Source organism: Mus caroli, unplaced genomic scaffold (genome assembly GCF_978045245.1).
Source record: "Mus caroli unplaced genomic scaffold, Mus_caroli_1 scaffold_9, whole genome shotgun sequence".
Lineage (NCBI taxonomy): Eukaryota > Metazoa > Chordata > Mammalia > Rodentia > Muridae > Mus > Mus caroli.
In genome coordinates, this window is record NW_028227264.1 from 93,973,644 (window position 1) to 94,000,386 (window position 26,743).

At 44.7% G+C, this 26,743-nt stretch overlaps 1 protein-coding gene across 5 annotated transcripts in view; it reads left to right on the top strand.

Annotated features, from left to right (window-relative positions):
- The window catches only part of Tmcc3 (transmembrane and coiled-coil domain family 3), a 269,948-nt gene that overhangs the window by 178,235 nt on the left and 64,970 nt on the right, over positions 1-26,743 (top strand). Inside the window, exon 1 of one of the 5 annotated variants that reach the window (XM_021174096.3) lies at positions 16,903-17,138. The exons of the other annotated variants lie outside the window; for them this stretch is intronic. Within the exon in view, the coding sequence (XP_021029755.1) occupies positions 17,061-17,138 (78 nt within the window). The 5' untranslated portion in view covers positions 16,903-17,060. Of the gene's footprint in view, positions 1-16,902; positions 17,139-26,743 lie in introns of those variants that run through there. 5 annotated transcript variants of the gene reach the window in all.

Sequence of the window (26,743 nt, forward strand, 5' to 3'; positions counted from 1 at the left end):
TGCCCGGCCCATCCACACATTCTTAATTAAATGTCAGTCATGCTACCAAAACAGAAACCAGAAGCATCTCAGTTTGAATAGTAGGAAATAAAGCAAGGGTTTTCAAGAGGCCACCGAATCTAAATGTCTTGGGTAGGGTATTAAAGGAAATTATCGGAATTTCTAATTTCTTACAGTCTGCAGTCTAGCTAACCCAACAATGGGCAGCTGTGAATGGTAAGTCCAAGAATCTACTAGTTGCTCAATGCCATGAGGCTAGGTGTTTCACCTGGTCTTCTGTATAAGCTGGAATCCTGTAGAAGCAGGTTCCAACAGATGTGCTAGCAAGTAAGTGCAAGCCAGGTGAAGAAAAGCGAATCTTCCTTCTTCCAATGTCCTTATGTAGGCCTCCAGCAGAAGGTGTGGCCCAGATTCTAGGTGTGTACTACCATGCCTGAATGTGGAATTTGCTTTGTCCCAGGAAGGCCTTGAACTCAGAGATCTTCTTGCCTCCATCTCCTGGGATTAAAGGCATGTACCTAAGCTTTTCATGGCCACCATGCCTCAAGATTCAGATCACAAGCCTGTGTCTTCCAGCCTCAAGATGTGGATCCCAGGTGTGCCCTTCACTTCTGGATTGTAGTTCATTGCAGCTATAGTCAGATTGACAACTGGAAATAGCCATCACACTACATTTGTGCAATGCTGTTGTAAATATCACTTTTGAACATAATGATATAACTTGGTTCTATTCACTCTCTTAGAAAGTTGAGTGGGAACAGTTGGTCTGTGGTCTCTGGTAGGTTCTAGTCTAAATCAGTCATTCAGTAAAAAAAAGGGGGGGGCAAGTTCTGGGGCTAGACCGATGGTTCAGTAGTTAAGAGCATTTCTTGGTCTTGCAAAGGACCCAAGCTCAATTCTCAGCACCAATATGGTGGTTTACAGCAATCCATAGCCCTAGCTCCAGGGGATTCTGAGCTCTCTTCTTGACCTTTAGGGGCACGAAGAATACACTCTGGCAAGTATACACACTGGCTACCTAGCAATATCCACACAGCCAGCACTGTCTTCTCCCTTTTATCCTACCCTCCTCCCAAGTTCTGCCACTTCATTTTGCATATCTGGCTCTCAGTTTCTCCAAGCCTTAAAAAAAAAAAAGTCACACTGTCCACATTATTCATTCTTGAAAGTTCTATAATACTAAGCTTTAAAAAAATAAGTAAATAGCAGGCTGGAAAGATGGCTCAGCAGTTAAGATGGCTTCCTGCTCTTGCAGAGGTTTCTAGTTTGGTTACTAGCATCCCCTTAAGATGGTTCACAGCTGCCTTTAACTCCAGTTCTGAGATCCAACACATTCTTCCAGCTTCCTCAGATACTAGCACACATATGGCATTCACTTACACAGACACACTCACACATGTGCGCGCACACACACACACACATGCACATACACACAGATACACACATACACAAACACAAATAAAAATAAGTCTTAAAAAAGATATAAGTAAATAAATTATTCCAACTTGGAAAATGATATCAGTAACAAACGTATAATTATATTTGATATGTAAATTGACAACATGCACCAACCATAAACTGGGCCTGTTCCTCGTGCTATCAATACGTTATCCTGAGAACAAGTTAATTAGAAAATCCAGAAAGCATGACAATCCCTTGCATTTGTCTTAAAAGAGCAATAAAATCCAGTCTCCTGCAGTTTTGAAATGAGTACGTGGAAGGATGTAAATATTTATTGGAATGAGAGCGGAGCAGGGAGACTCTCTGCTTTGTCTGCTAGTGGGTGGTAACGTATCTATGGATCATTGTTTGCATGAAGCATTTAATAATCCCATCTGTTGGAAATGCATTTTTGGAGGTACTTTGAAACTGCTATAAACTACCTACGAATTGGCAGGAAAGCAATCCTGGAGAGACGCAAGTCTCTGGAGCAGAGCAAGAAGTTCAATATAAATCAATATGTAATTACAAAATTCCATCTTTGGCCACCGCGCCTTAAATATATTTATTTAGGCACGATGCAGACTTGTGACTCCAGAGTCTAGGATTGTCGAGTTCTCTGCTAACTCGAGATTTGAATTTCTTGAGAGAAGAGGGGAGGACACCATTTTTTTTGGCCTGAACAATCTATGGGAAGTGCGAGAATGTTGCTGGCCTGGCAGTTGTTGCTGCGTTGTCTCCTGTGATTCTGTATTCCCCCTCCCCTGTGAGATTATTTTTCACTTAAAAAAAATAGAAGTATAAAAACTTGGTATTCTTGGTATTCCTTTTTCTTTCCTCTTCAAGCTTGCCTCTTTCGGCTCTGCCTCTCCTTCACAGCCGCATGCTGGAACGTTCGTCTTAGGTCCAGATGAGAGGTTATTTTCCTGACTGTACTACATCCTTCAGCAATCTGCTCGCTGGCTTCCCCTGTGCCCCGCCTCTCTGCTCCTCCACGCACAGCCTCTCTTCCCGTCCACTCTTCGTGAGTGTTCAATGTAGAGGGGGAGGGCGCCATGAGAATCATAGCTCATATCTAGGGGTTCAATTGGAGCTGTCAGAGAGATTTAATGGCTCATTACCTCTCCTGCTATCTCTTTTGGGTGAGATTCTTTATGTAACTGTCTTTATGTAAAATTAGATGAAAAAGTTTGGAAGGGGGAAGGCCTAGTCAGAATGAACCATTTTCGGCTTAAGAAATCAGGGCTTTATTTCCCCGGGGACTGTCGAGGTTTCAGTGGGCTTAGAGCTCTGCCCTTTCACCTCTGGCTGCCTCTGCCTCTCATCTCACAGCAAGGCTATTACTCTGAGTTGTATCACCCCAATAATATTCCCACTTGAAGAACCTAGCCATGAGAACCTTAAATGTGACATTTCCGGGTGAGGGTCCTTGCAGACGTAATGAAATTAAAATAAGTCAGATAATCTAATCATATCTGATTCTGCTATGACTGCTATTCCTTGAAGAGGGGGAAATTAGACACCAGGGTGCTGTGTGGATAGAGGGGCAGCCATGTAAGGACAGCTTCTGCAGTTTAAGCCTCTCAGTCTGGGACCCACAGCAGTCTAGCAGAGAGGTCTGTGTCGTGAGACCACTGTAGGACCAGTCAGGAGAACATGATGCAGGGACTCTAGGAGAAGGGGTGAAACCACACGCATGCAGAAAGTGAATTAACAGAGGTGTGACCTGAGACCTGTGTGCTTACACACTTTTGATCTTTCCCTAACAAGAGAAGAAATGGCACCGTGGGCATGGCATGCTGTAAGGCATCCCGAGACAGCTGTCACCAGGCTGGGGATGCACAAGGCTCTGAGTTACAGAGTTAGGCTAAAGGTTGGGGGTGAGTGGAGAGAGTACTGAGCCTGGCTCAGTTAACCCAGATGCCCATGTGGAGAGGGGCTTTGTGTGGTGCTTGGACTCAGTCAGTCAAGAACAGTTTCAGCTTCCTGCAGTTAGCTGCAAATTAAATAAATAAATAAATAAATAAATAAATAAATAATTCTGAAGTACTTGGCGCAGTTGTGTATCTGTCCATTTATATTTGGTGTCCTCTGTCTCAGTTCTAAACCTTTGACCTTTATAAAGCCACAGATGACTTCATCTCTATTCAATGTACTGTAAAATAAAATAAAATAAACAAACAAAACACATGGTTTACAGACCCAATTGTGTAGCCATCTTTCAGTCAAGTTCTTAAAAACATACAGCTTCTGTCTCTTTTTATTTCTGTTGACTTAGTCCTAATTATGTCTATTATTGGGTAGGAGGGAAGAGTATCATATATGACTGTGTATTAATCTGGTTGGAATTACAGTAGATTCTCAACAATAATAGAAAGCTGGGCGTGTGCCCCTCAGCGATGAGAAGGTTGCACCCTGGGTTTTGATTTTGTCTTCAGTGGCCTACCGCGTTTTCCGATTTTCTTCATCAGTTACTAATTGTTCCCCTCCCGCCGCTGACTGTCACATGTTTCCAGATTAGCACCGGTCTCCTCTGAGCTCGCTCTTCATTGGTTGGCAACCCTGCTCCTGGTCACGTGAGCTTTATTGTTGCTGATAAGGCATCCAGCCATCTGATAAGGGCAGAGCAGCCTGCCAGCTCCTAGTCACCACCACCACCCCACCTCCCCCCAGTTGTCTTTTCTTCCACTGAAGTTTAAAATAAGCTTGTCAGCTTTCAGGAGAAGCCTTTCTGACAGAGTTGGGTTTTATCTATTGACTGATTTAGGGGGCGCTGCCATCTGTTTTATGATGCGTCTTTTCCTCCCCAAGTACAGAACACCTCAATATTAGTTTTAGGCTTTCTTTTGTAGGAAAAAAAAATGAATGTTTAAAACACATTCGTATACACAGTATTCAAATCCTCAAACATTTAGAGAAGGATTTCCGTCGCAAGAAGCGTACCGGGAATGGAAGGGTTTTAAACCGTGGGAGTCCTCTAGCTCAAAAAGGAAAAAAAAAAATCATAATCTAGCAGAAGGGAATATGATAGATATGTACACTATTTAATATGAACTAAGCCACGGAAAACACTTTTATATATAATGTGGTTCCTGGGAAGTGTCTTAGTTTCTTTTCTATTCCTATAACAAAATACCTGACAAAAGCGGCTCAAGATATGAAAGATGTGTTAAGCTTACAGTTCAAAGTTATAGTCGATGATGGCAGGGAAGCCACAGGGACAGGAGTATACTCACCCGCAGTCAAGGTGGAGAACCATGAAGGCATGCACATTAACTCTCACTACATTTATAGAGTCTGGGATCCCTGCACAGGGGATGGTGCCACCCACAGTGGGCGGAGCTTCCCACTTCATTTAATGTACGCAAGATAATCTCCCATAGACAATCCCAGAGGCCTGTTCCCCAGGTGATTATCACTAACCCTCACAGGAAGTGATATTAATTTTGGCACGAATCACTTGAGGTAAGATCTACGGATATAGTTTTTTTAATGTAGATCTAAATACTAATTTTAATATACTTATGATCTATTATATTTGTTTTACACTTTATATGAGGTAGAATACTGATCAGTAGTGTTTTCATTTTTCAATAGGTAAGTCAGAGTGGAATTTGCTGTCTATATTGTCATGTAGTCATATAAAAACAAAACTATTCCAAACAAAAATTTTTAAATGTTCCAGAACCTGAAACTTCTTGAAAACTAGGCAAGTAGAAAAATCTACGCCTGACCTTACATGACAGAGCACAGTCAGCGTGTAGACATATTTAGAAACATTGTTCAAAATCAACCTTCAGGCTATGTGGTAAATTTCACGTTTAGACTTGAAAGCCATCTCATTATGTCTGTGTAAATGTTCCAAAATTAAAAGAAAAAAAAATCCACACTCTCCTGGTTGCGAGCATTTTGGATAGGGAATATTTAACCCACACTAATGATATCTTACATTCTTTGTTGGTGCTGACCTTCAGTGGATAGACTAAGTAAAGTTTAAACTCAGCTCTCGCTCACAGTAGGCATCACTCACATGCTCTGTGGTCTCCTGGGACTCCCTTACGCTGCTGGGCATCAGAGCTTTGGCCAATAATCAGTTATGTAATTAATCTTGATATCTAAATGACAGAAATGCTCAAATGCAATACTTTGAGTAAATGTCCCTGCACTTAGATTTGGTGGACTGCATAAATTCTGATTGGTAATCTGTATTTTCAGCCGCTGTATCTAAAATGGTCCAATTCTTTCGGATTGCAGACAGTGTGATTCCATTTACAGACAGATCGAATCAGAACAGTGAGGGATGGGCAAAGCCTTATCTCGCTGGAGCATGCCTGGAAAATAGTTCTGTAATCACGAGTGTCAAGAGACTTTGGGGGAATTCGTAGACATCTGCTTCTCGGTGGGAAGTAGAAATTCGAAATCAAGCTGTATAAGATGAACAGCATCCGCTTGGGTCTTTTCCTTCATTTCTCCCTTGATTATCTCCAAGGGTCATTTGGGGGAACCGAAGGGAGTATTGTCGTTGCTTTTAACCCTAACTACATTTTGCATTTCTGATCATTTCTGACAATTCCGCCCTGTGTGTGTTGGTCTTCACGTGTGATCCAAACATTTGCCTGTGGATTACCCTAAATCTTGTGTGTGATTTAGCCGTTCGTTCTCTCCTTTTGGAAAAGACAGTTCTCTTACGGGGTCAGGACAGAGGGAAATCAATGACCTGTCAGAAAGATGTACGGGTTAGGTATGAGCCTCAGCTGATCTGCGAAGAAGCAGTGAGAAATTACAGAGCCAGAGAAAACCCTTCGAAACTTGGCAAGCAAGGCAGAGATGGAGCATTTGGCGATACTTGCAGAGAAGTGTGTCTCCACGTCCAGCGTCACAGGAGAGGTGACTTCTTATTTTGGGAAAACTTAAAACACTAAACCAAAAATCCAAAAGTGCTTAGAAATGGCAGAAAAGACATAGAGGAAGCCTTCAGATGAAGGCTAAAGTTAAAGTAACTGCCATTTTGACTGCTTAAAGCCCTATTCAGATTCCCTCTACCCCCAAAAGGTAGAACAAAAAACAAAAGTTTAGCATATTTAAATATTCCTCATGGGGTTTTAATGAGTAGTGAGTATTTACTAAAGGCCTTGGGAGAAGCTTGGCCAAGTGGGATACAGAATGACCCATGGTGTGGCCCCGCAACCCTGTTGTTTCCAGACTCCTGGAGCTCTTTCTTGGTGCAGGCTCTCACCAGCTCTAGCACAGACTTGATCTCGTGGTGGGAAAGCTGAGGCTTGTAAATGTGAAATAGTCATCGAAGGAGATACATCTAGGGGAGCTTTAGAGTCATCGTGACCAGCAATTTGTATATTACTTTGTCATCCTTGGATGAACACCTTTAGTCAAATCTGCCCAGAGACCCTGGTTGCCTCTCAGTAAGGTGGGGAAATAATAGTGCCTATCTACCTCATAGGCTGTGGCCACTGTGAACAGTCCTGTGTGTGTGTATCCTATTGGCGTAAGCCTTCTAGGCTAACACCAGGGAGTGGCGCTGCCAGGTGTGAGAGTGCATGGTGTTCTGGTCGTCGACAGCACTAATGGTCTTAATACTGTTTAGATTTTATTAGTCTGGCAGGACTGTCCTGACTTGCCGTAACAAAGTCATAGTATCATTATATCAATGTTTCCTTATGTAACTGCTCATTCTTAAGTGTAATCTACACTGGCCTTACTATATTTTATTACCATTTATATAAGCATTCCTTATTTCTCCACAAATACTAAATCTGGGAATCACCCCCAACCTTTCAGAATGATAAAAACTAACAGACGAACTTGGGTATGAGGTAACCCCCCGCCCCGCCCCGTACTGTCTTATTCTGGGGAAAAATTCCCATGAGCAGAATCATTTGATAAAAATGTACGGAGAAAAGAAACTTTTAGTATGTGGGAGTCATGGCTTGTGACTGAAGGGAGTTCATCTGCGTTAGGAAGGGGGAAGTGTGCCTTCCTCATTTCTGTCAGTTTGTAAGCTCTGGAATGGTAGCAACAGCTAGGCCAGAAGTCAAGGGCCGGACCCGGACAGGATCCAGATCCAAGGACTCTTATTGTCTTCCCTGTTCCACTGACAATTCTGATGGAGTCTGGCATCGACATCAGCCCTCCCTTCCTTGGAAGACTTGCTAATGTCGCAGCATAAATCCGTGAGCTCTCACCGAAAGGGACAAAAGGCATCGCATGAAGACAGGCACTGGGTTTGGTTTCATTTCCCACATACTTTACTGAGTGCTTATTTTTCCTAAGTGATTCATGAGCATCATCCAATCTACATCAGCAGTGTGTGTACTGGCTAGTTTTGTGTCAACTTGACACAGCTGGAGTTATCACAGAGAAAGGAGCTTCAGTTGAGGAAATGCCTCCATGAGATCCAACTGTAAGGCATTTTCTCAATTAGTGATCAAGGGGGAAGGGCCTCTTGTGGATGGGACCATTCCTGGGCTGGTAGTCCTGGGTTCTATAAGAGAGCAGGCTGAGCAAGCCAGGGGAAGCAAGCCAGCCAGCCAGTAAGGAACATCCCTCCATGGCCTCTGCATCAACTCCTGCTTTCTGACCTGCTTGAGTTCCAGTCCTGACTTCCTTGGTGATGAACAGCAGTATGGAAGTGTAAGCTGAATAAACCCTTTCCTCCCCAAGTGCTTCTTGGTCATGATGTTGGTGTAGGAATAGAAACCCTGACTAAGACAGTGTGAGAAGGGAGGGTTGTCACTTTCCAGTCACAGTTACTGGGACCAAAAAGCTTCATAGTAAGTATCGAGACCAAGATTGGAATCCAGACCCTTTATCTCCAGTCACCAATCCTGCTTCCTGGGAAGATCAGTCATACCATATACAAATGCTTGAGTGGTGTAAGAGACAGATGTTGGTGGGATTCAGGGAAGACAGGATGGAGGCAGACACAGTGGGCTTCGTGTAAAACATGGCTTCACAGTTATTTAGTTGTTTCCTCTTCGACTACCTTCATCTTGCAGCTCGAGCTGATCAAGCACAAAATGAGATCCCTGGCACTGGATTCCTGGTGCACAGCTAAGCCATCCTTCAGATTAAGTAGTGATTTACTAAAAGGTTTCTCTTGGACAGAGCACGTAGCTACCCAGATATCTCCAGAGAGTTGCCTTCTCGGCGGCTGTGGGAAGTGGGAAGCCGGCATCCCAGCCACAGCCACACCCTTAACTGAATGGAGCATTCTGTGCCCGGTGCAAAGGAAAGCATTTTAAATCTGTTTTTGTAACATTGTTGTGAACTTCTAGGAAAGGGTAACAGGAGATAGCCAAGAGCCAGACACTGTAACCAGACAGCTGAACCCTTTGCTTTTAAATGTCAGGGTCAAGAGGTGAGAAACAGAAGGGCTCACTTTGTTAATAACCTGTGTGTATGTGTGATCTAAAACACAAGCTCAGACCAAGGCCATAACCCCAAAGCGGTGAGGTACTGAGAGATTAGACAATCGTCTATTCACCCTTGCAATGTAAAATCTTACTAAACAAGTTGACTTGTAAGGTCCTTGAATCAAATCTATGAAGTGTGATATATGCTTACCTCCAAATCAGGACTTCATTTTCAATTAATTATACGACAAAACCTCATGGGGTTATTGCCTTATGCCAGGCCCTGTGCGTAGCACTGGTGATTTGGGGACACTGCCTTTGGCTCTCAGTTGACCTAGGTTGTGACACAGCATACAGTGTGGCCAGACGCAGATGCTTCCAGTTACATTAATGAGCACCGCACACCTGTCCTCGACTGTGAGCATCTGCACCATGGAAGAAGAACACGTACGTGCAGACAGGAGCTCCAGAAAAGCAGCCATATATCAAAGGTCCTCCCTGCTGTGTTGGTTCCCTCCTTCCACATCTGGAATTTTTCCTGGGGCAAAGGGACATCACAATTGCATCTTTTAGTTCAACTTTTTATTGTGAGATGACTGTAGATTCAGACGCAGGCGTTAGAAATAATATTGAAAGTCCACCCATACCCATTCCCTACCTTGGCTTTATTGTAGTAGCTTGCAAAACTTTTGTATGAATCAAAGGCAGCAGTAGCATTTAGTGTACGCTTCTGTCTATTTAGATTTTCCAAATCTCACTTACACAGTAATACTCCACTTACAATGGGATTACATTCTCTTCCACCTCATGGTAAGTAGAAAATATTGTAAGTCAATGCTCTTTTTACTATCAAACATTGCAGTGTGTTGTGAAGTATGAATATGACATAACTGTGGTTGTGTGACTCTCTTCCTCTGCCCAGCATAGCAAGAAAGTGTTGATCTGCAAATTGCTGGCCCAGGAACAAGTTACAATTTAAAGCACACAGGGGCCAACAAGATGGCTCATTGGATAAAGGCACTTGCCACCAAGCTGACAACCTGTATTTGATCCCCAGAATCCACATTGTGGAAAGAGAGAAATAACTCCAGCAAGTGATGCTCTGCCCTATACACACACACACACACACACACACACACACACACACTATGGCACATGCTTCCTTCACAGAAAATGAACAAAGGAATGTTTTTTAAAATTCAAGGCACTGTTTCTCCCGGATGCACGTTGCTTTTGTGTCTTTGTAAAGTGGAAGCATTGTAAGTTAAGCTATCATAGATTGGGGCCACCTATACATACCTCTGTGTGTGCAACTTAGTTCTTGGTTATTTAATTGCCTACATAATTCTACCTACCACTGCTCCTAAGATACAAAATGGTTCCATCACTATGGGAGCTCCGATGTGGCCCTTCAGTAACCATATCCATCGCCTGCCACAACCATCCTTTCAGGTCCCGGCCACTGGCAACTACTCATCTTCATGTCTGTAATTTTAGCACTTTAAAGATTCTGTGTAAGAGAACCCTTGGGTGTGTAACCTTTGGGGACTGGTCCCATCCACACTGTGGCATAGAAGTAGCTTGCTCTCCTTTACTGTGTGTTCCATGACATGGATGTTCCATGTTGTGTGTTCCATGACATGGGTGTTCCATGTTGTGTACTCCATGACTTGGATGTTCCATGTTGTGTGCTCTATGACATGGTTGTTCCATGTTGTGTGCTCCATGACATGTAGGTTCCATGTTGTGTGCTCCATGACATGGATGTTCCATGTTGTGTGCTCCATGACATGTAGGTTCCATATTGTGTGCTCCATGACATGGATGTTCCATGTTGTGTGTTCCATGACATGGATGTTCCATGTTGTGTGTTCCATGACATGTAGGTTCCATGTTGTGTGTTCCATGACATGTAGGTTCCATGTTGTGTGCTCCATGGCATGGACATGTATTTGCCTGTTCAGACACCTGGACTGTTTCTGTTTTTTGATGTTGTCAATAAACCTGCCGTAAACAATTGTGGATCAGTATCAGCATAAACATGTTTTCTTCTCTCTGGCATAAAAGCCCAGGAGAACAATTGCTGGGTCAGATGGCTTTGCACAGTTTAGTTTTGTAAAACCTACTGGGTTTACAAAACCCAATTTTATAAAGCAAAAAACAGGGCAATTTGATAAGAACTTGTTTCAAAAACAAATTTGGAAAGTGGGCTGGAGACATACCTTGATGGTAGAGCAGTTGCCTAGCATGTGTGAGACCCTCTGCTCTACCTTCAGTACCACAAACAACAAGAAAGTGAGCAACTGGCAGACTGACTGCTGTTCAAAGAGGCCAGGGCACTTTCTGTGTCTATCAGTGACATATGAGTTGCTTGATTTCTCCACGTCTGTGCCACCACATCCTGCTAATTGTTCTTATTTTAGCCCTCTGGTCAGTGCGTAGTGACATCTCATTGTGGTTTGATTTGCATTGCCCTTAGAGCTGATGATGTCAGACCTAATAGCCTATGTCTACTTTCCATTCACGTAGCCTCTCCAATGAAATGTCTTTGGTATGTTTTACCTGTTCTTGATTGGATTGTTAACTTTTTATGGCTTAGTCTCAACAAGTCTTTGTAAATCACCAACTCTCCTTAGATCCAGCTTTATTATTAATAGCATCGTGATTTTGAGCTGCCTTGCACACCATTCTTAGTATATGTGCTGCCGAAGCAAGAACATACCATTCTTATATATGTCAAAATGAATACTAAACATACATGCTACAAACATACACACACACTCAGCACATACATGAGCACACACTATTCACATGCACACATGCATACACACACAAACATGTATTCTACACATATATATACACACACACACACACACATAAACACATATGCACATGCACACATGCCATTACCCTTTAACTTTTAACATTTTTTTTTAGATATTGATTTTATCTTTTAGGTGTCTTGCCTGCATATTTGAATGTGCATCATAAGGTGTTAGAGCCCCTGATAGAGAAGGTGGGTGCTAGGAATTAAGCTCAGGTCCTATGGAAGAGCAATAAGTTCTTTTAACCAGTGAGCCATCGACAATCCCTATTTAAAACAAACAAACAAGCAAAGAAAAAAATAAACAAAAACAATTCTCTTTTGTTCTGTTTTGTTTTTTGAGACAGGGTCTTGCTAAGTAGTCCTGGCTGGCCTAGAACTCACATAGATAGATGCTCCTGTCTCTGCCTCCCAAGTGCTGGGATTAAAGACATATGCCACCATGCCCAGCTCTCTGGGGAATTCCTTACGCAGTCTAGATACTCATCTTTGTTAGATACATGGTTATGCTGATATTTTCTGTCTTTTCATCTTAACAAGCTCTTTCACAAAAGAAACAGTTTTAAACTTTGATGAGGAAGAAGGTAAAATCCATTTTTGTTCTTGTTAACATAGCCTCAGATCTACACAGAGACAAAAAGTTGGAGCAGAGCTCTGGTACCTCTAAAGGCTGCCTGTAGCATCTTCTTTGATAATCATTGCTCTTGGGAGTCTGTAGCATGAAGTCACTGTATTTGCTTTTAAAGGCACTGGGACTTTTGGGAGGCCAGGCTACCAGCCTACCGAGTCAATTTGAGTCTTCCCTCTTTGTTGTGTGTGTTTTCTTTTGTTTAGCAACATATTGCAAAGTGGAAGTTTTGAGCTTCCGTGCCAGATCATTGCTGACTGTAAGTAAACAATGGAAATTGTTTCCATAAAAGTCATATGGATTATACTATATCAGAAGCTAACTGAAAGGGTGGTCATTTGCAGTTGGCAATACACCAAGTAGTTAAAAGCTTACAGTTTTGCTTGCATTAGGCTACACGGCTTTTGGGTCCTGTCTTAGTTAGGGTGTCTATTGCTGTGAAGAGATTCCATGACCATGGTAAGTCTCATGAAGGAAAACATTTAATTGGAGCTAGCTTACAGTTCAGAGGTTTAGTCTGCTATTATCATGGTGATGTGCAGACAGACATAGTACTGAGGAAGGATCAGAGAGTTCTACACCTTGATCCACAGGCAGCAGATATGTAAGCCACATTGGGCATAGTTTGAGCATAAGAGACCTGAAAGCCCACCCCCACAGTGACACACTTCCTCCAACAAGGCCACACCCACTCCAACAAGGTCACACCTCCTAATAGTGCCACTCCCTATGGGCCTATAGGGGCCATTTTCTTTCAAACCACCACGGGGAACCCCAATCTAAACATCTTCAAATTTTGCGATCAGATATATATCTGCGCATAATGTATTTACCTTGAATCATTTGAATAAATTTTAAAAACAGTAAGTATTCTTTCTTTTGCTCTCTCTAGCTATAAACCTTAAGGAAGAAAAGCTCTGGGTTTAGTTCTAGAAATATCTTCCCCAAAGGGAGTACTTTCTGTATAGTTTAATTAAAATGGAAGATAAAAGGGGGGTAACTCTTTCCTTTATACACTCTGAACTCGCTATGTAGAGGAGAGCTGTCCTCTGTCTCCTAAGTCCCGGGTTTAATGGTATGAACCACAATGCCTGCTGTGGCCTTTACAAATTTAATCTTGAAAGAGTATGTATGTAAAAGTTAAGTTTACATTGCTTGTATGTTTCTCAATAATTTTCATGGGACAACTTTGTTTTCCTAACAGAATAAGTTGTTTCCCTGAACTATAATTTTTTGTAAATTTTGTTTTTGTAGCACAGAATGCTTGCAGTTTTCTGTGGCTTGCTTTCTTTGTTTCCCAGGAGTGTTTGTGAAATTCAAAGCTGGGGTTTAGTCTGTGACTCCTGTTCTCACTTTACTATTTCTTCTTCTAGACAGAAGGATGTTTTAAATGTTGTTAGCTTTTTTTTTTTTAATGCTGATAAATATTTGGTATTTATGCTTTGGGAAACCTGCTTTTTGTGATTTGGGATAAAATGATCTCCAATTTTCTTTTGAAAAAAAGAAGTTATAAGTTTGTTTTCTTTGTCTTTAAAATAGAATTTTACCGTGTGTGTGTGTGTGTGTGTGTGTGTGTGTGTGTGTGTATTGTGCATGAGTGTACACCTGCATGGGTGCCAAGCTGTATGTATAGAGATCAGGAGAGCACTTTTCGAGAATCTGTCTACCACGTGGGTTCCAGGCACTGAATTCAGGCCACCACTCTTACACCCAAGCTTTTACCCTCCAAGACTCTTGCTTTTAAATCCTACCTGGTATTGATTTTTTGTCTATGATGTGAGCGAATCTCTCTTCTCCTATGTGAAAAAGGCAAATTATGCCATGGATTTCTTAAACTTCTGTCATTTTTCATAAACTTCTGTCTTTCTCTGGATGAAAGTCAAAGTTCCGAAAATGGCCTACAAGGGTCTCATTCTCTGAGACAGCCCCTCCCACCTCATCCTCTATGTGCCCCAGAGGGAACATGGTCCTCCTCCTTGTTCTTCCTTGAGCTCCTCTCAGTGTGCCTGCTGCAAGTCTTTTGACATGTTCATGTGTGTGAAATTCCTAGACTCCTGCTTGTCTTGGTGAGTGTTTCATTGCTGTGAAGACACACACTGACCACGGCTTATAAGAAGTGTAGTGAAACCAATTTACACTTATCCCCGTCTGGCTTATGAATGAAGAGACTCAGACTATGATCATTTTATTTGGCTTTGACAATTACTAAGGGGTAACACCTAATTTACTTTTCTAACTGCTGGCCTGGCTACTACCCCAGCAGTGTACCCCAAGTACTGGCTGGTTCTCCTGGCCATGTGCTCATGGTCCATCTCCTCTTGGGGCAGCTTCTGCCTCCTCCTCCTCTTCCTTCTCCTCCCTCCTCCTCTTCCTTCTCTTCCCCTTCCTCCTCTTCCTCTTCCTCCTCCTCCTCCCCCTCCCCCTCCCCCTTCCCCTTCCCCTCCTCCTCCTGCATCCTTCTCTCCCTCTCTACAATCTCCAACCAGGTAACTCAAAACCCACCTACCTCTAATCTCTCAAGTAATTGGTTGTAGCCATTTTTATTTAACCAATAGTTTTATATTAAGGAACAAGGTTTGCACAACAAAAACTTCAGGTACAGAATTTAGCATTACAATACATAGCAACAGACCAAACCTCAATAAGGAAGTATTTAATTGGTGCTGGCTTTACAGGTTCAGAGGTTTAGTCCGTTGTCGTCATGGACAGCAGCATGGCAGCATGCAGGTAGATGTGATGCTGGAGAAGGAGCTGAGAGTTCTACATCTGGAAGAGAGAGACACTAGATGTGGAATAGGCTTTTGAAACCTCAAATCTCACTCCCAGTGACTCACTTCCAAGGAAGACACATTCCAAAACCTTTCAAATGGTGTCACTCCCTGGTGACCAAGCCTTCAAATCGATGAGCCTATGGGGCATTCTCATTCAAACCATCACATACATTATGGTCTCTCTCACTTCCTAAGTCTGCATTCCTCATACAAACATTGTCACTCCCTAAGGCTCTGCTCAAATATTGCTCTATCACAAAAGCTTCTCTGGACATCATAACTGAAATCACTCTCACACACACACACACATTTTATACACACACACACACATATTTTATTTTAAAGGTTCTTTACCCCTTTAAATGGCTTTAAATTAGGTTTCTGATTCTTTTTAAGTTTTAATAATTTACTCTACCTTTGTGGCCACATTTAAGATGTACACTTAGTGAAAAACGATCAATAAACAAATAATCCTCCTATCTGCCCTGTAGCTGCCCAGTTCTCCTTTCCCAACTTAAGCTGCTTGTTCACTTATTCCTGTAACTTTTTTTTAAATCCTGTCAGAAATGTGCCCTGTATATATAAGCACAAGCATATATCTACATTTATGTGCATGTATGTATGTATATGTATCTATCTATATTTCTCTATATAGATACGATGCACATTGCACTTTCAATAAATGGTAGAACACTATATTCTCCTGCACCTTGCTTTTCTTCTCTTAACTCTAGATGCTAGAAATGACTTCGCAGAGGGCCATCGCAACTGCTACACTTGTCTAATACTCCACTAAGTCGACATGCTTGGTTCCCTGGTCTGCTTGTGAGTGAATGACACATAGGTCAGGTTGTCCTCAGTCTTTGAAATGGCCTCCTATCGAGAGTTCTTTATCTTTCATCAATGCCTCTCACAGGACTATCAGATAGATGTCTTAGACTTCCACCCTGATCTTCAGGGAGCCCAGCAGCTTGCCAAACACCCACAGAACAAAGCTGAACTTCTTAATGTTGAAAGTACATTCCCCCCACCCACCCCCTACCCCCGACTCTCCGTTCTTCTACCTGATCCCTTTTTGCCTGAAGACACCCACTAAACCGACACCTTGAGGTTTTTTTTTCTCCCCCCCCCCCAAATGCACAGACCTGTTTTCTCTCAGCCAGCTAGGGGGATAAACACCTCCTCCCCTCCCTGTAGGCAGATCACACTGCACTCTGAGCCTGTTAGGATCAGTGATTTAAAACCTGCCAATCCGGTCTCAGGGTGCACGTCTGACAAAAACCACCGGACCTTGTGTAGTGAATTTGGGGGTTAGGCAACCGATACCGCATTGATTACCAATCAGTACTTTTTCTCTTCAGATTCCAAATTCCTTGTGGGCAGGGAGCACTCGCTGGGACTAGAGAACGCTCAAGTGGAAAGATGTCCCGGTTTCAAAGTAGCTTACAACACAGTGAGTCACACAAGCACAATTAAGATACACAACACAGTGGGAGTGCCGCTCCGTGGAATACTAGATGGGAAAATGCCCCTCCGTCCTGGAATCCTTAGCCCACTGTCCAGGTCCAGGAAAGCTGTCCAGCAAGTAAGTGTGCCTGTTGAGTGAAATATGTATGTACATCTCATTAAGGCATCCGGCAACCTCCTGTGTGCTCAAACCCGTCTATTTTATCACACTCAAGTGGGTCCATAACCTGTGCCGGCGTCGTTCATCTGAGCCGGGGGAGGCGTGGGAGCGCGTGGGCCCCGTTCGCAGGCAGGGAGGGCAGCTGAGCCCGGCACCTGGAGCGGGTCTAGGCGCCGCGCGGGGCGCAGGGGCGGGGGAAGGGGCGGAGACTGTCGCCCGCCTCCCCACCCGGGCGGCGGCGCAGGGCCGCGGGGTGTCGGCAGCAGCTGCAGCCGCCCGCGCCACCCCCTCGGCCGCGGCTCCCGGGCGAGGGTGAGCGGAGCACGGCCGGTAGCTGCCACCCGGCGCCGAGTGGAGCGGCAGCCCTGGAGGACGCAAAGTTGTCAGTCTAAGCGCAGACATGCCGGGCAGCGACACGGCGCTCACCGTGGACCGGACCTACTCGGACCCCGGCCGGCACCACCGCTGCAAGAGCCGGGTGAGGGCGCAGGCAGGGCGGCGCGGGGGTGCGAGTCTGCGTGGGGAGGGCGCGGGCCGGGTCGGCTCGGAGGCTCGGCACCGTGGAACCCATCGCCGGCCTCTCCCGGCCGGGAAGGTCCAGGGGAAACCTGCGGCCCGGGGACGCTGGGCCACCGCTGGAATCGGAGGCTAGCCAGCCCTATTCCACGACGGTGTCGCCCGGCTCTCCTCCCCGCCAGAGAGCGCACGCTGCCTGCCCGGTCCCCGGGACTCCTAGGGTCTGGCTCCCTCCCGGCACAGCCACCTGCAGGGCTCTGCATTGCTGCTGCGTCCCCAGCCTGGCAGCCGAGTCCCCTGCACTGTGCGCCCGGGACGCGCTGCCCAGATCAAAAGTCGATCTCGGCATGGACGCTCCGGAGTTGGGAGCCGTGCAGAGCGGGCGCCTTCGCCACGGTTTGCAGCGTAATTTGCTGTTGCTGATTTTGGCTGTGAGCGAAAATAGCTCTTCAGAGCAAGCTGTGGAGACCGGCCATGGAGGGCTTCACTATAAAGACGGAGGCCACAGCCCCAGCTCTGGGCCCCTCCTGAGGAACACTTTCCCTTTTGGGAAGCTCAAGTGTCCAGCAAGGATGTGACCACCACCCCCACGCCCCCCCCCCCCCATCCCTTCTCTTTGACCGACTAAAGTGCCATTTGAAACAGCACCTCCTCCACTCTGGCAGGCGACACCTGGAGTTGTTCTCTGAGCCTCCCAACTTCTGGCTTGTCCGAGGAACTGGGGATTCGATGTCGGCTTTCTTGTATAAAGTTCGTAGAGATAGAACGGGCAGAATTTCTACCCTTCCACCTCTAAGATCAAGTTGCGGCCATAAGTGATAGGCGTATGCAGGGGTCCCTTATATATAATGTGGGTATGCAGTCACAATTTGAAACAGTAATCGATTCTCCCAGAAGTGGCATGTTTACCTCATTTCTCTTTTCACTTTAGCTCCTCTTAATTTAGGAAAAAATGATTTAAAAGAAACCCCACAAATTTAATGTGTTTGGTGGAATCGCTCCTGCATCGACCGACTCTTTCTCGGTTTCATTAGAAGTTTTCATAACAGTGCACCAGGAAAGTATTCCCAAACTCCCTAAGAAAAACATTTAGAGTTTTGGTTATCTGCAGTCAGAAGTTTGCTTGGGAGGGCAACTACTCGCGAACCCAGCTGACTGAAGGAACGGTCTTTTTTCAGAAAACATTTGTAGCCCGGTGGGGGTGGGGGACAAATGTAATAGAGCAGTCACAGGTGAGACTGTAATGCTAAGATAATTTGAGAGCCTGGGTTGTCATAACTTAATGGTCTCTGTAAGCAAGCAGGGTTGGTAACTCCTGGGGGCTGGTGAGCTTGTTGACAAACTTGGAATGAGCTTTCCAAAATTCAAAGAGTTGTTGCGGGTCAGGTAGAGGTGGGAACTGGTGCTCACACACTCAGGTGGGAAATGGAAAGACTAGCTGAACTCCAGCGTCTCCCCCACACCTGTCTCTCCTTAAAGTGACCAAGACATCATGTCAAGGGGATTTATTTTTTTCCTTAAAAATCCTGCTCACCATGTTCTACTTGTTACATTATCAGGAGATACTGGATTTGCAAGTAAACTGTGCAGTACAACTGAGTTAGGTGATGGATGTACTGACTAGTCTCTGTAATTAGTCCACTGGGCAGATGAAATCTAGTGAAGAGCAGAAGACATGGGGGGAGGGGGGAGGACAAGGGGGGGCGGGGCAGGAGTTGAGTGGCCCAGATTACAGTTCAAGGTCCTCCTAGTGATCCAGATTTAGCCTTCTGGACTGTCTGCTTTTAGTTGGGTTTTTTTTTGTTTGTTTGTTTTTATTTTTTGCTATTGTTTTGGGGTTGTTTTTGAAACAAGGTCTCCTTGTGTAGCTCAAGCTGGCCAGCAACCCAGGATCCTCTTGTCTTAGCCTTCTGAATGCTGGGGTTATACGCATGCACTGCCACAACTGGCATTGCTTTTAGGTTTGTTTTGTTTTGTTTTGTTTTTGGTCTGCTTTCCTGTGGAGACATCAAGGCATCCGGAGAGCTACCTCCCAGCACTCGGGAGGCAGAGGCAGAGGCAGGCGGATTTCTGAGTTTGAGGCCAGCCTGGTCTACAAAGTGAGTTCCAGGACAGCCAGGGCTACACAGAGAAACCCTGTCTCGAAAAACCAAAAAAAAAAAAAAAAAGAAAAAAAAAAAAGAACTTTTCTCTAGTGGGGCTGGTGTAATTTTGCATCCCTCCTCAAGGCTGCAATAAGTCTGTTGAAGGCACAGCAAAAGCAATTTTGCTGTGGCAGAAGGCAGCACCCCATTAGGTGATCTGGCTGCTCCTCTGTGGAACTCAGTTTGATATAGCTATAAAAAAGCATCCTCTTATTACACCCAGAAAAGCACGCTGTACAAAAGGAAAGCACCCAGCCTCAGAAGGGCTTAAAGTTCTTCGTGTTACTCTCTCATTGGAAACAAACTAGGATTTAGAAAAGAATCCCTGCCCCTGGCAAACTAGCTTTTTTTAAAAAATGCAGATAATTACTGGGGTGGATGCAGAGGTGACTAACCTTTCAAGAATGGGTAGTTTCCTACCCCCAAACACCTTGTTGATTAACAACGGTCATTTAAAAGATTCCCCTTGAGGTAACTGGGAAAACACGCATCACTTTTGCTGGGCGTATTTAACCCTTTGAGACTAGATGGTAATGAGACAGGGGACCACTTTAGTATTGCAGAGATCTATTTTTACAGCCAGGTAGACTAACCTACATTCTCCTCCCCTCCCTCCCCCTTAGCAAAAACTGTAATGTAACAAATGGCAATTTTTTTTTTTTGACTGTAGTAAAGCTGAAAGGCCAGACTCATTCACAGTTTTAAACTTCATCTTTGTAAAACTAAAGAATGATGCTTGTTAACTTGACACACATAACATCTTTCTTCTTTAAAAGAAAGAGCATACATAGAGCCTGTGTTGTTTTATTTTTCCTTTATGCCCTAGATAGTCAGAGCCTGTCACCAAAACCTATATTAAGAATATAGGCAGTCTGTCTTCCACATCTTAGCTAGATTTTGTTAATTATGTGAGTCCAGTTTTTTTTTTTTTCTTTTGCTAGTTGGTTGTCACTTTAAATGTTTCCTAAGGCCACTTAGCGTTCCCTTTAGCCACTTGGGTGCAGCTAGGAACTGTTGTTGAATATTATTGAATATGTAAATATTATTTGGGGGTTTCTACCCCACCTTAGATTATTTAGTTCCCAAATAAAAGACACAAACACCTTTATATTTATAATTGGCCTTAAAGCACTAGTGCTGGGCAGATATCAACCCTCTGTGCTATTTTGTTACTTCCTTGTCAGTAACCTCCAGATATCCACCCTGAGATATCACTTTTCATGTTCCACTGGGGCCACTCCTACTCTAACAGCCTGGTCCTCATGGTCATGAGCTCGTGATTCACCTACCCCAGGGTGGCTTCTTCCCACCCCCACCCCAGTATCCTTTCTTCTCTTGGTCCCTGCTTGAGACCTCAAGTCCAGAACCCTCGCTCTGCCTACTCTACTGCCCAGCCCAGGCTGTAGACATCTTTATTAACCAATCATGGATAACTTGGGGGAGGGGCAAGGTTCACATAACAGATGTGTGTGGATCTGCTTGCCTTGGGGTACAGAATTCAGCATTTGAATACAAGCTGAACTAGACCAACCTCCTACAAACTATTGGAGCTCTAAGGACAGAGACATAGCTCTCAACTGGTTGATCACCAGGACAAGGCCCCAAATAACTTTTCTGAGACTCTAGTCCCTACTGGAGATGGTAGGTGTCTTAGGGTTTTACTGCTGTCAACAGACACCATGACCAATGCAAGTCTTATAAAGGACAACATTTAATTGGGGCTGGCTTACAGGTTCAGAGGTTCAGTCCAATACTTAAAATTCTACCCACCCTGTACAGAGCACTGCAATGTGAAAGGTCTTCCTAAGTACAGTTGGTACCCAGAGAGGACAAATCCTAACAGATAATAATGCTTTTAGTTGTTGACATCAAGGCAGAAGCATGGCAGCATCCAGACATGGCTCAGGAGAAGTTGAGAGTTCTACATCTTCATCTGAAGACTGCTAGCAGAATATTGGCTTCCAGGAAGCTAGGATGAGGGTCTTAAAGCCCACACTCACAGCAACACACCTACTCCAACAAGGCCATGCCCACTCCAATAGGGCCACACCTTCTAGTAGTGCCACTCCCTAGGCTGAGCATATACAAACCATCACAGTAGGGGGACACCAAGAGAACTTGGGGCATCAGCCCATTCCTTACATTGTGAATTTGAATCTTAAATAAGATGTTGTTTGTTCTTTTAGTTGACAGTTGTGTGATTGCTACTGCTTTCTTCTGTATGTGAAGGGGATTTTTTTTTCTTGCTGTTAGAATGCTAGGACCCCTTGGCATGACTCTCCCGATTTCCCCTATTACACTGTCAACCATGGGGCTTTCTTGGACATCTCTGCAGTTGGTCCTTAACCCACTTAGGGCTTTAACTATTTCTATTTTATCAAGCCTCCAAGGGAGGACTAGACTGTTTTTCTCACAGACTCCCCTTCATCAGGCTTGCCCGCTCTAGTGTGGCTTGCTTGGACCCTCTGATCATCCCTTGCTTTAGATTCTTCTGTGTAATAGGGGTGGTATAAGGAATGGATGGCAGTAAGGCCCATAAAACCTGAGGTGCCTAATAAGAATCCAATAGGTGGCGAGCTTATTTTGTTTATTTATTTATATATTTATACAATGTTATCAGGAGGCCCCACGAGCCTGAAAATTAAAAGACACCTACTTTTGTGACAAACCCACTGAGCATCTTTTGTGCCCCAGCTGCAGGTTCTGCACATCAGAAAGAACTCTGGAGTAAGTTAACACTCCCGGTCTCCCTGGTAGCTTGGTACCTGGTGGGTATATCTTATGTATACTGTGGCCCACAGCAATGTAGGCCTTTCACAGAAAGACTTGGTCATAATAAATACAGAAGTGTCTGAGGCCTGAAGCAGAACCTGTGTGGAGCCCCAGGGCCACACCTGTCACATACTGGGAAAATTCCCCATGGGTGCTGAATGATAGCCAGAGGCTGTCAGGAAGAGGGAGGTGTTGTGGCCCTCCCAGGGGAGCTAGCTGAGCAAGAGTGAGTCGATTGCTTGCTTGTTCCAGGGGAAGGAAGTAGGGCAGATGGAACCTGACTCTTGTAGGTGCCCCGGCCCAGGGAGGTGGCACGATGAGTAGTTTGTAAGGACCACTTTAATCAGTGTTTTGTTTCATTCTAGAGTTAAGCAAAGAAACTTTTGCCATGATCATAGCGAGTCCTAAGTCAATTTGTTCACATTAGGAGGGGTAGGTTGATGGTGCATATGTTTTGTTGTTGTTGTTATTGTTGTTGTTGTTTTGTTTTGTTTGGAGCCATGCTTTGCCGCAGGCTCACTGGCTCTCCCTTCAGAGATGACTGACTGACTTGCCAGCCGCCACCAGTAGCTCACACATGCCTGTCACATCCGCTGCAGAGTGGCAAGACAGCAAGACAGCTGCCATCAAGTTGGATCTCAAAATATGTTTTCCTTTAGATGCTTCCAGGATTCCCGGAGCCAAAAACCCAGAGTCCCAGATGAAAATCCCTCCCCCCCCAACCCCCCGCATCTCCCGTCTCCCAGAGAATCGGCAGTGCAGTGTGTTTTTAGCCTCACTGTTTCCTAATTGTGTGTGTGTGTGTGTGTTTTCGGTGGAGGGGGTGGTGAGAGAAAAAGACAAAGGAGCTATGATTCACTGAATGGTGTGAATCAGAATCAGGACTTTTCATTCCTTCTCAAAGGAACATCAGTGTGCATGCGTTGTGCATCTTCTAGCCACTGCACAGATGATGTGGGGGTTGGGTGGGGGGTGCGAGCTGAAGGGAAGTGTTGGACTTGTTGAGCATCTGTCTTCAATGAGGCAAAAAGAACATGCGTGGAAAGGATGTAGTGACAACAGTAGCCAGCACACACCACTCACATCATGCATATCAGGACAAGTGAGTGGGTGGGTGCTTCAGTTCCAGGCTCCCCTCTGGTCTTCTAAGTGGAGATTGCTTGGTCTTAACCACTTCCCTGGTGGCCCCTGGGGTGAATTCTGATGTCTTGATCATCTGAATGGACACCTTAAGCAGCTCCATCCTGGTAACCCACTTGGCTGCTCTGAGAGAGAGCGAGCTGTGCCCAGCTCCCTCAAAGCACCTTCTCTCTTGCGTATTCTAGACTCTTATTATGACATGCTCCTTTCTGTCCGTTGGTGCCTAGTCCTGTGTTCCAAGTAAAGTTTTTGAATGAATGATATGGAATGGTAACTTGTGGACTTTTTATAATGCCCAGGGGAAGGATTCTGTTTAGGAGTGTGGAGAAGTCGTAAAGGGTATTAAGTAAGGTCATAGTTTAAGGTAACTCAAGCAGGGTTGGAGAGATTTCTCAGAGGCTGTGAGTTCTGGAGACTAGTCCAGAGGACCCTGGTCTGAATCCCAGTAGCCTCAGGGTAGCTCAGAACCATCTGCACCTCTTGTAGCAGGGAATCTGACACTCTCTTCTGGCTTCCAAGGGCACTGTGTGTACACACACTACACAAACATACACACGGTAAAGCACCCCTACCAAATACATAATTTTTTAAAATTGGGGACTTCTCTTTTAGCCTGATATTGGGTCTTCAGAGGGTGGGCCATGGATGAGCGTGGTGCATGGTAAAGGTTCCTGTGAGTGTTGAGTCCAGACGGTGCCTGCAAATCTGTTTCCTGGCTAAGATGACCGTTCACTCTTGTTCTCTGTGTCCCACGTGTCGTCACCAGGCAATCTCCTGGGAAGTCCCTCGAAACAAGCCTCTCGAGTGTTTCCCTCGCCACACTCTGAGGAAGCACACCAGAGTGGTTCAGGCTGCTGGTTCTAGAGTTTCCACCGTGGTTGGATCCCTGTCGTGAGCTCATGGGCACGGGGCCTCAGTTACCTTTCTACAGAGGCTGTCTGTCAGGGCGCTTCCCCTGAAGAACTGTTGCACGCATTAGGCGATGCGCCAGGCATCTGCAGCATTCGGCCCAACCCCTGTCAGATGATCAGTGACCCCTAAGGTGGAAGGAAGTACTGCTGACTGCCACTTCAGGGGTTGTCTTTGTGTGGAACCCGGGGTGGTGGTGTAGCCAGCACTCTGCACGCTCTGCAGAGGGCAGATCTTTTTAGTGTTGGCTTCTGGAAATGCATGGCATTCAGTGAGGGTCCTTGCATGTCTCAGCTCTAAAGACACACGAGGAGTATAAAGGAGAGTGATTCAGATGAACTGGAAATCAATAACCCAGGGGCCACACCAGCACCTTTAGGAGGTCCTTTATTTTGGTGGACAGACAGCCCATACTCATATGGTGCAGGGTTGGGAGTTTAGACCCCAAAGTTTGCCATGTTAGATGTTGAAGTGAATATATATATATATATATATATATATATATATGTGCTGGGGATTGTACCTAGGGCCCTTACATATGGTAAACATATACTCTGCCATTGACCCTCCCAACCCCTGACCCTGGAAGGGAATTTCAACTTTAGCTCCAGACCATTCCATTAGCACAAGTGGAAAAGTGTGTCACTCAAACTATAACCAGTAAAATTCTATAACTAATACAGACTGGTTGGGACTGACTATTTTCTATCTTAACAGGGAATCCCTTTAAAAATAATTGCTTTAAAAATATATGTGTATATTTAAAACAAACACATGTCAAATGTCTGTTTTAAATCAAGTACATATTTTAAAATACATACTATGTATACTGCTGGGGCTTGAACTCAGGCCCCGCCAAGTTAATTGCTAAGTTTATAGGAAAGTTATCTAAATTAACCTAGGGAGAATGAACATAAAATTACTTTGGGTGGAGGGACTTGGGAGGTGGCTCACTGGGTTAGTATGCTTGCTAGGACAACAAAGGGACCTGGATTTATTTCAGGTTAATAACTTGTATAAAAGCTGGGCATGGCTTACAGAGCCTGTCACTCTAGAGTTACAGGGCAGAGGAGGTCAGATCCTGGGAGTTTACTTGCCAGACAGCCTGGTGGTTAGGAAACAGCAAGGCTCACATTCAGTCAGAGTGCTGTCTTCAAAAAGGGGGAAGGGGGCTGATGAGATGGCTCAGTGGGTAACAGTGATTGCTGCCAAGCCTAATGTCCTGAATTCAATCCCTGACACCCACATGGTGAAAGGAGAGAACTGACTCCCACAAGTTGTCTTCTGATTCTCATATATTGCTGTGGCATACTCATGCCCTCCCCTAAATAAATGTTTGCAAATAAATGTAATCTTAAAATCAAAGAAACGGCATAAGGTGGCGAATGATAAGGGAAGACACCTGACATACATCTCTGTTCTTTGTAAATGCACATTCCCACACTCCCACACATACATGAGCGTGTACCCTGCCAATGCACACACCCCCACACGCCCACACATGCATGAGCATATACCCTGCCAATGCACACACCCCCACAGGGCCACACATGTATGAGCATATACGCCGCCACAAGCACACACACACACACACTTGTTTTCAGTGAAGAATTCATTGAGTGGACTTAAAAGCCTGGGGGCTTTTCTAGGTAACAGCCATGTAGTTGAGTGATTTAGTGTTAGATCAGTAACCTGAGTTTGTTTGCAGTTTTGTGGGGGGGAAGGAGGAAGAGAAGCCACAGCAAACGTACAAAGCCACATGGCTGCACGGGATCCTCGCCGTTTCAAAGCATCTTTCTCAAGGCCCCCTTTCAGCATCTTTGTGTTTTCCGTATAAAGTTCAGCGGAGTGAGCTCATCCTGGTCTTGGCTGCTTGCCAGCTGGGACAGGAAGCGGGGAATGATACACAGATGCACAGGCCGTTCAGTGCAGCGTGCATTCTGCAGGCATGCAGCTCGAAATCCCTCCCACCTGGCTACCGTCGCCTCTGAAGCATCTGGTTCCGTGAGCCTCCCATCCAGAGAATCTTCTAGCACCTCCTGTGCTCAGCAGCCCCTGTTGTCGGTGCACAGACCGAAAGTTGAATACCTGGAGTGCTTCGGATCAAAAGTGGTTCAGATTGTGGATTTTCTTTGGATTCTGGAGTATTTGCGAATGCATCACAAAATACCTTGAAGGCTTTGGCACTCAAGTCTAAACTCAAACTATTTAGGTTTCATATACACCTGTATATACATAGCCTAAAGATCCTTTTATGTCATATTTACATGCCCATGTTATGTGGCCCATCACATGAAAGTTCAGGTTTGGCATTTTCTACGTGTTGCATCATGCTGGTATCCAAAACCAACATGTCAGAATGTTTTGAGTTTTTGATTGAGAACATTTGACCTGCATATATATATATATATATATACATATATATATATATACATATATATATGTGTGTATATGTATATGAATATGTATATATATACACACATATATACACACACACACACATATATATGTGTGTGTGTGTATACATTTACAGCCAAGTCTTAAACTCAGCCCCCAAACCACTCTGGTTCTTGGCTAGGGAATACGTTGCCTGCTTCATTGC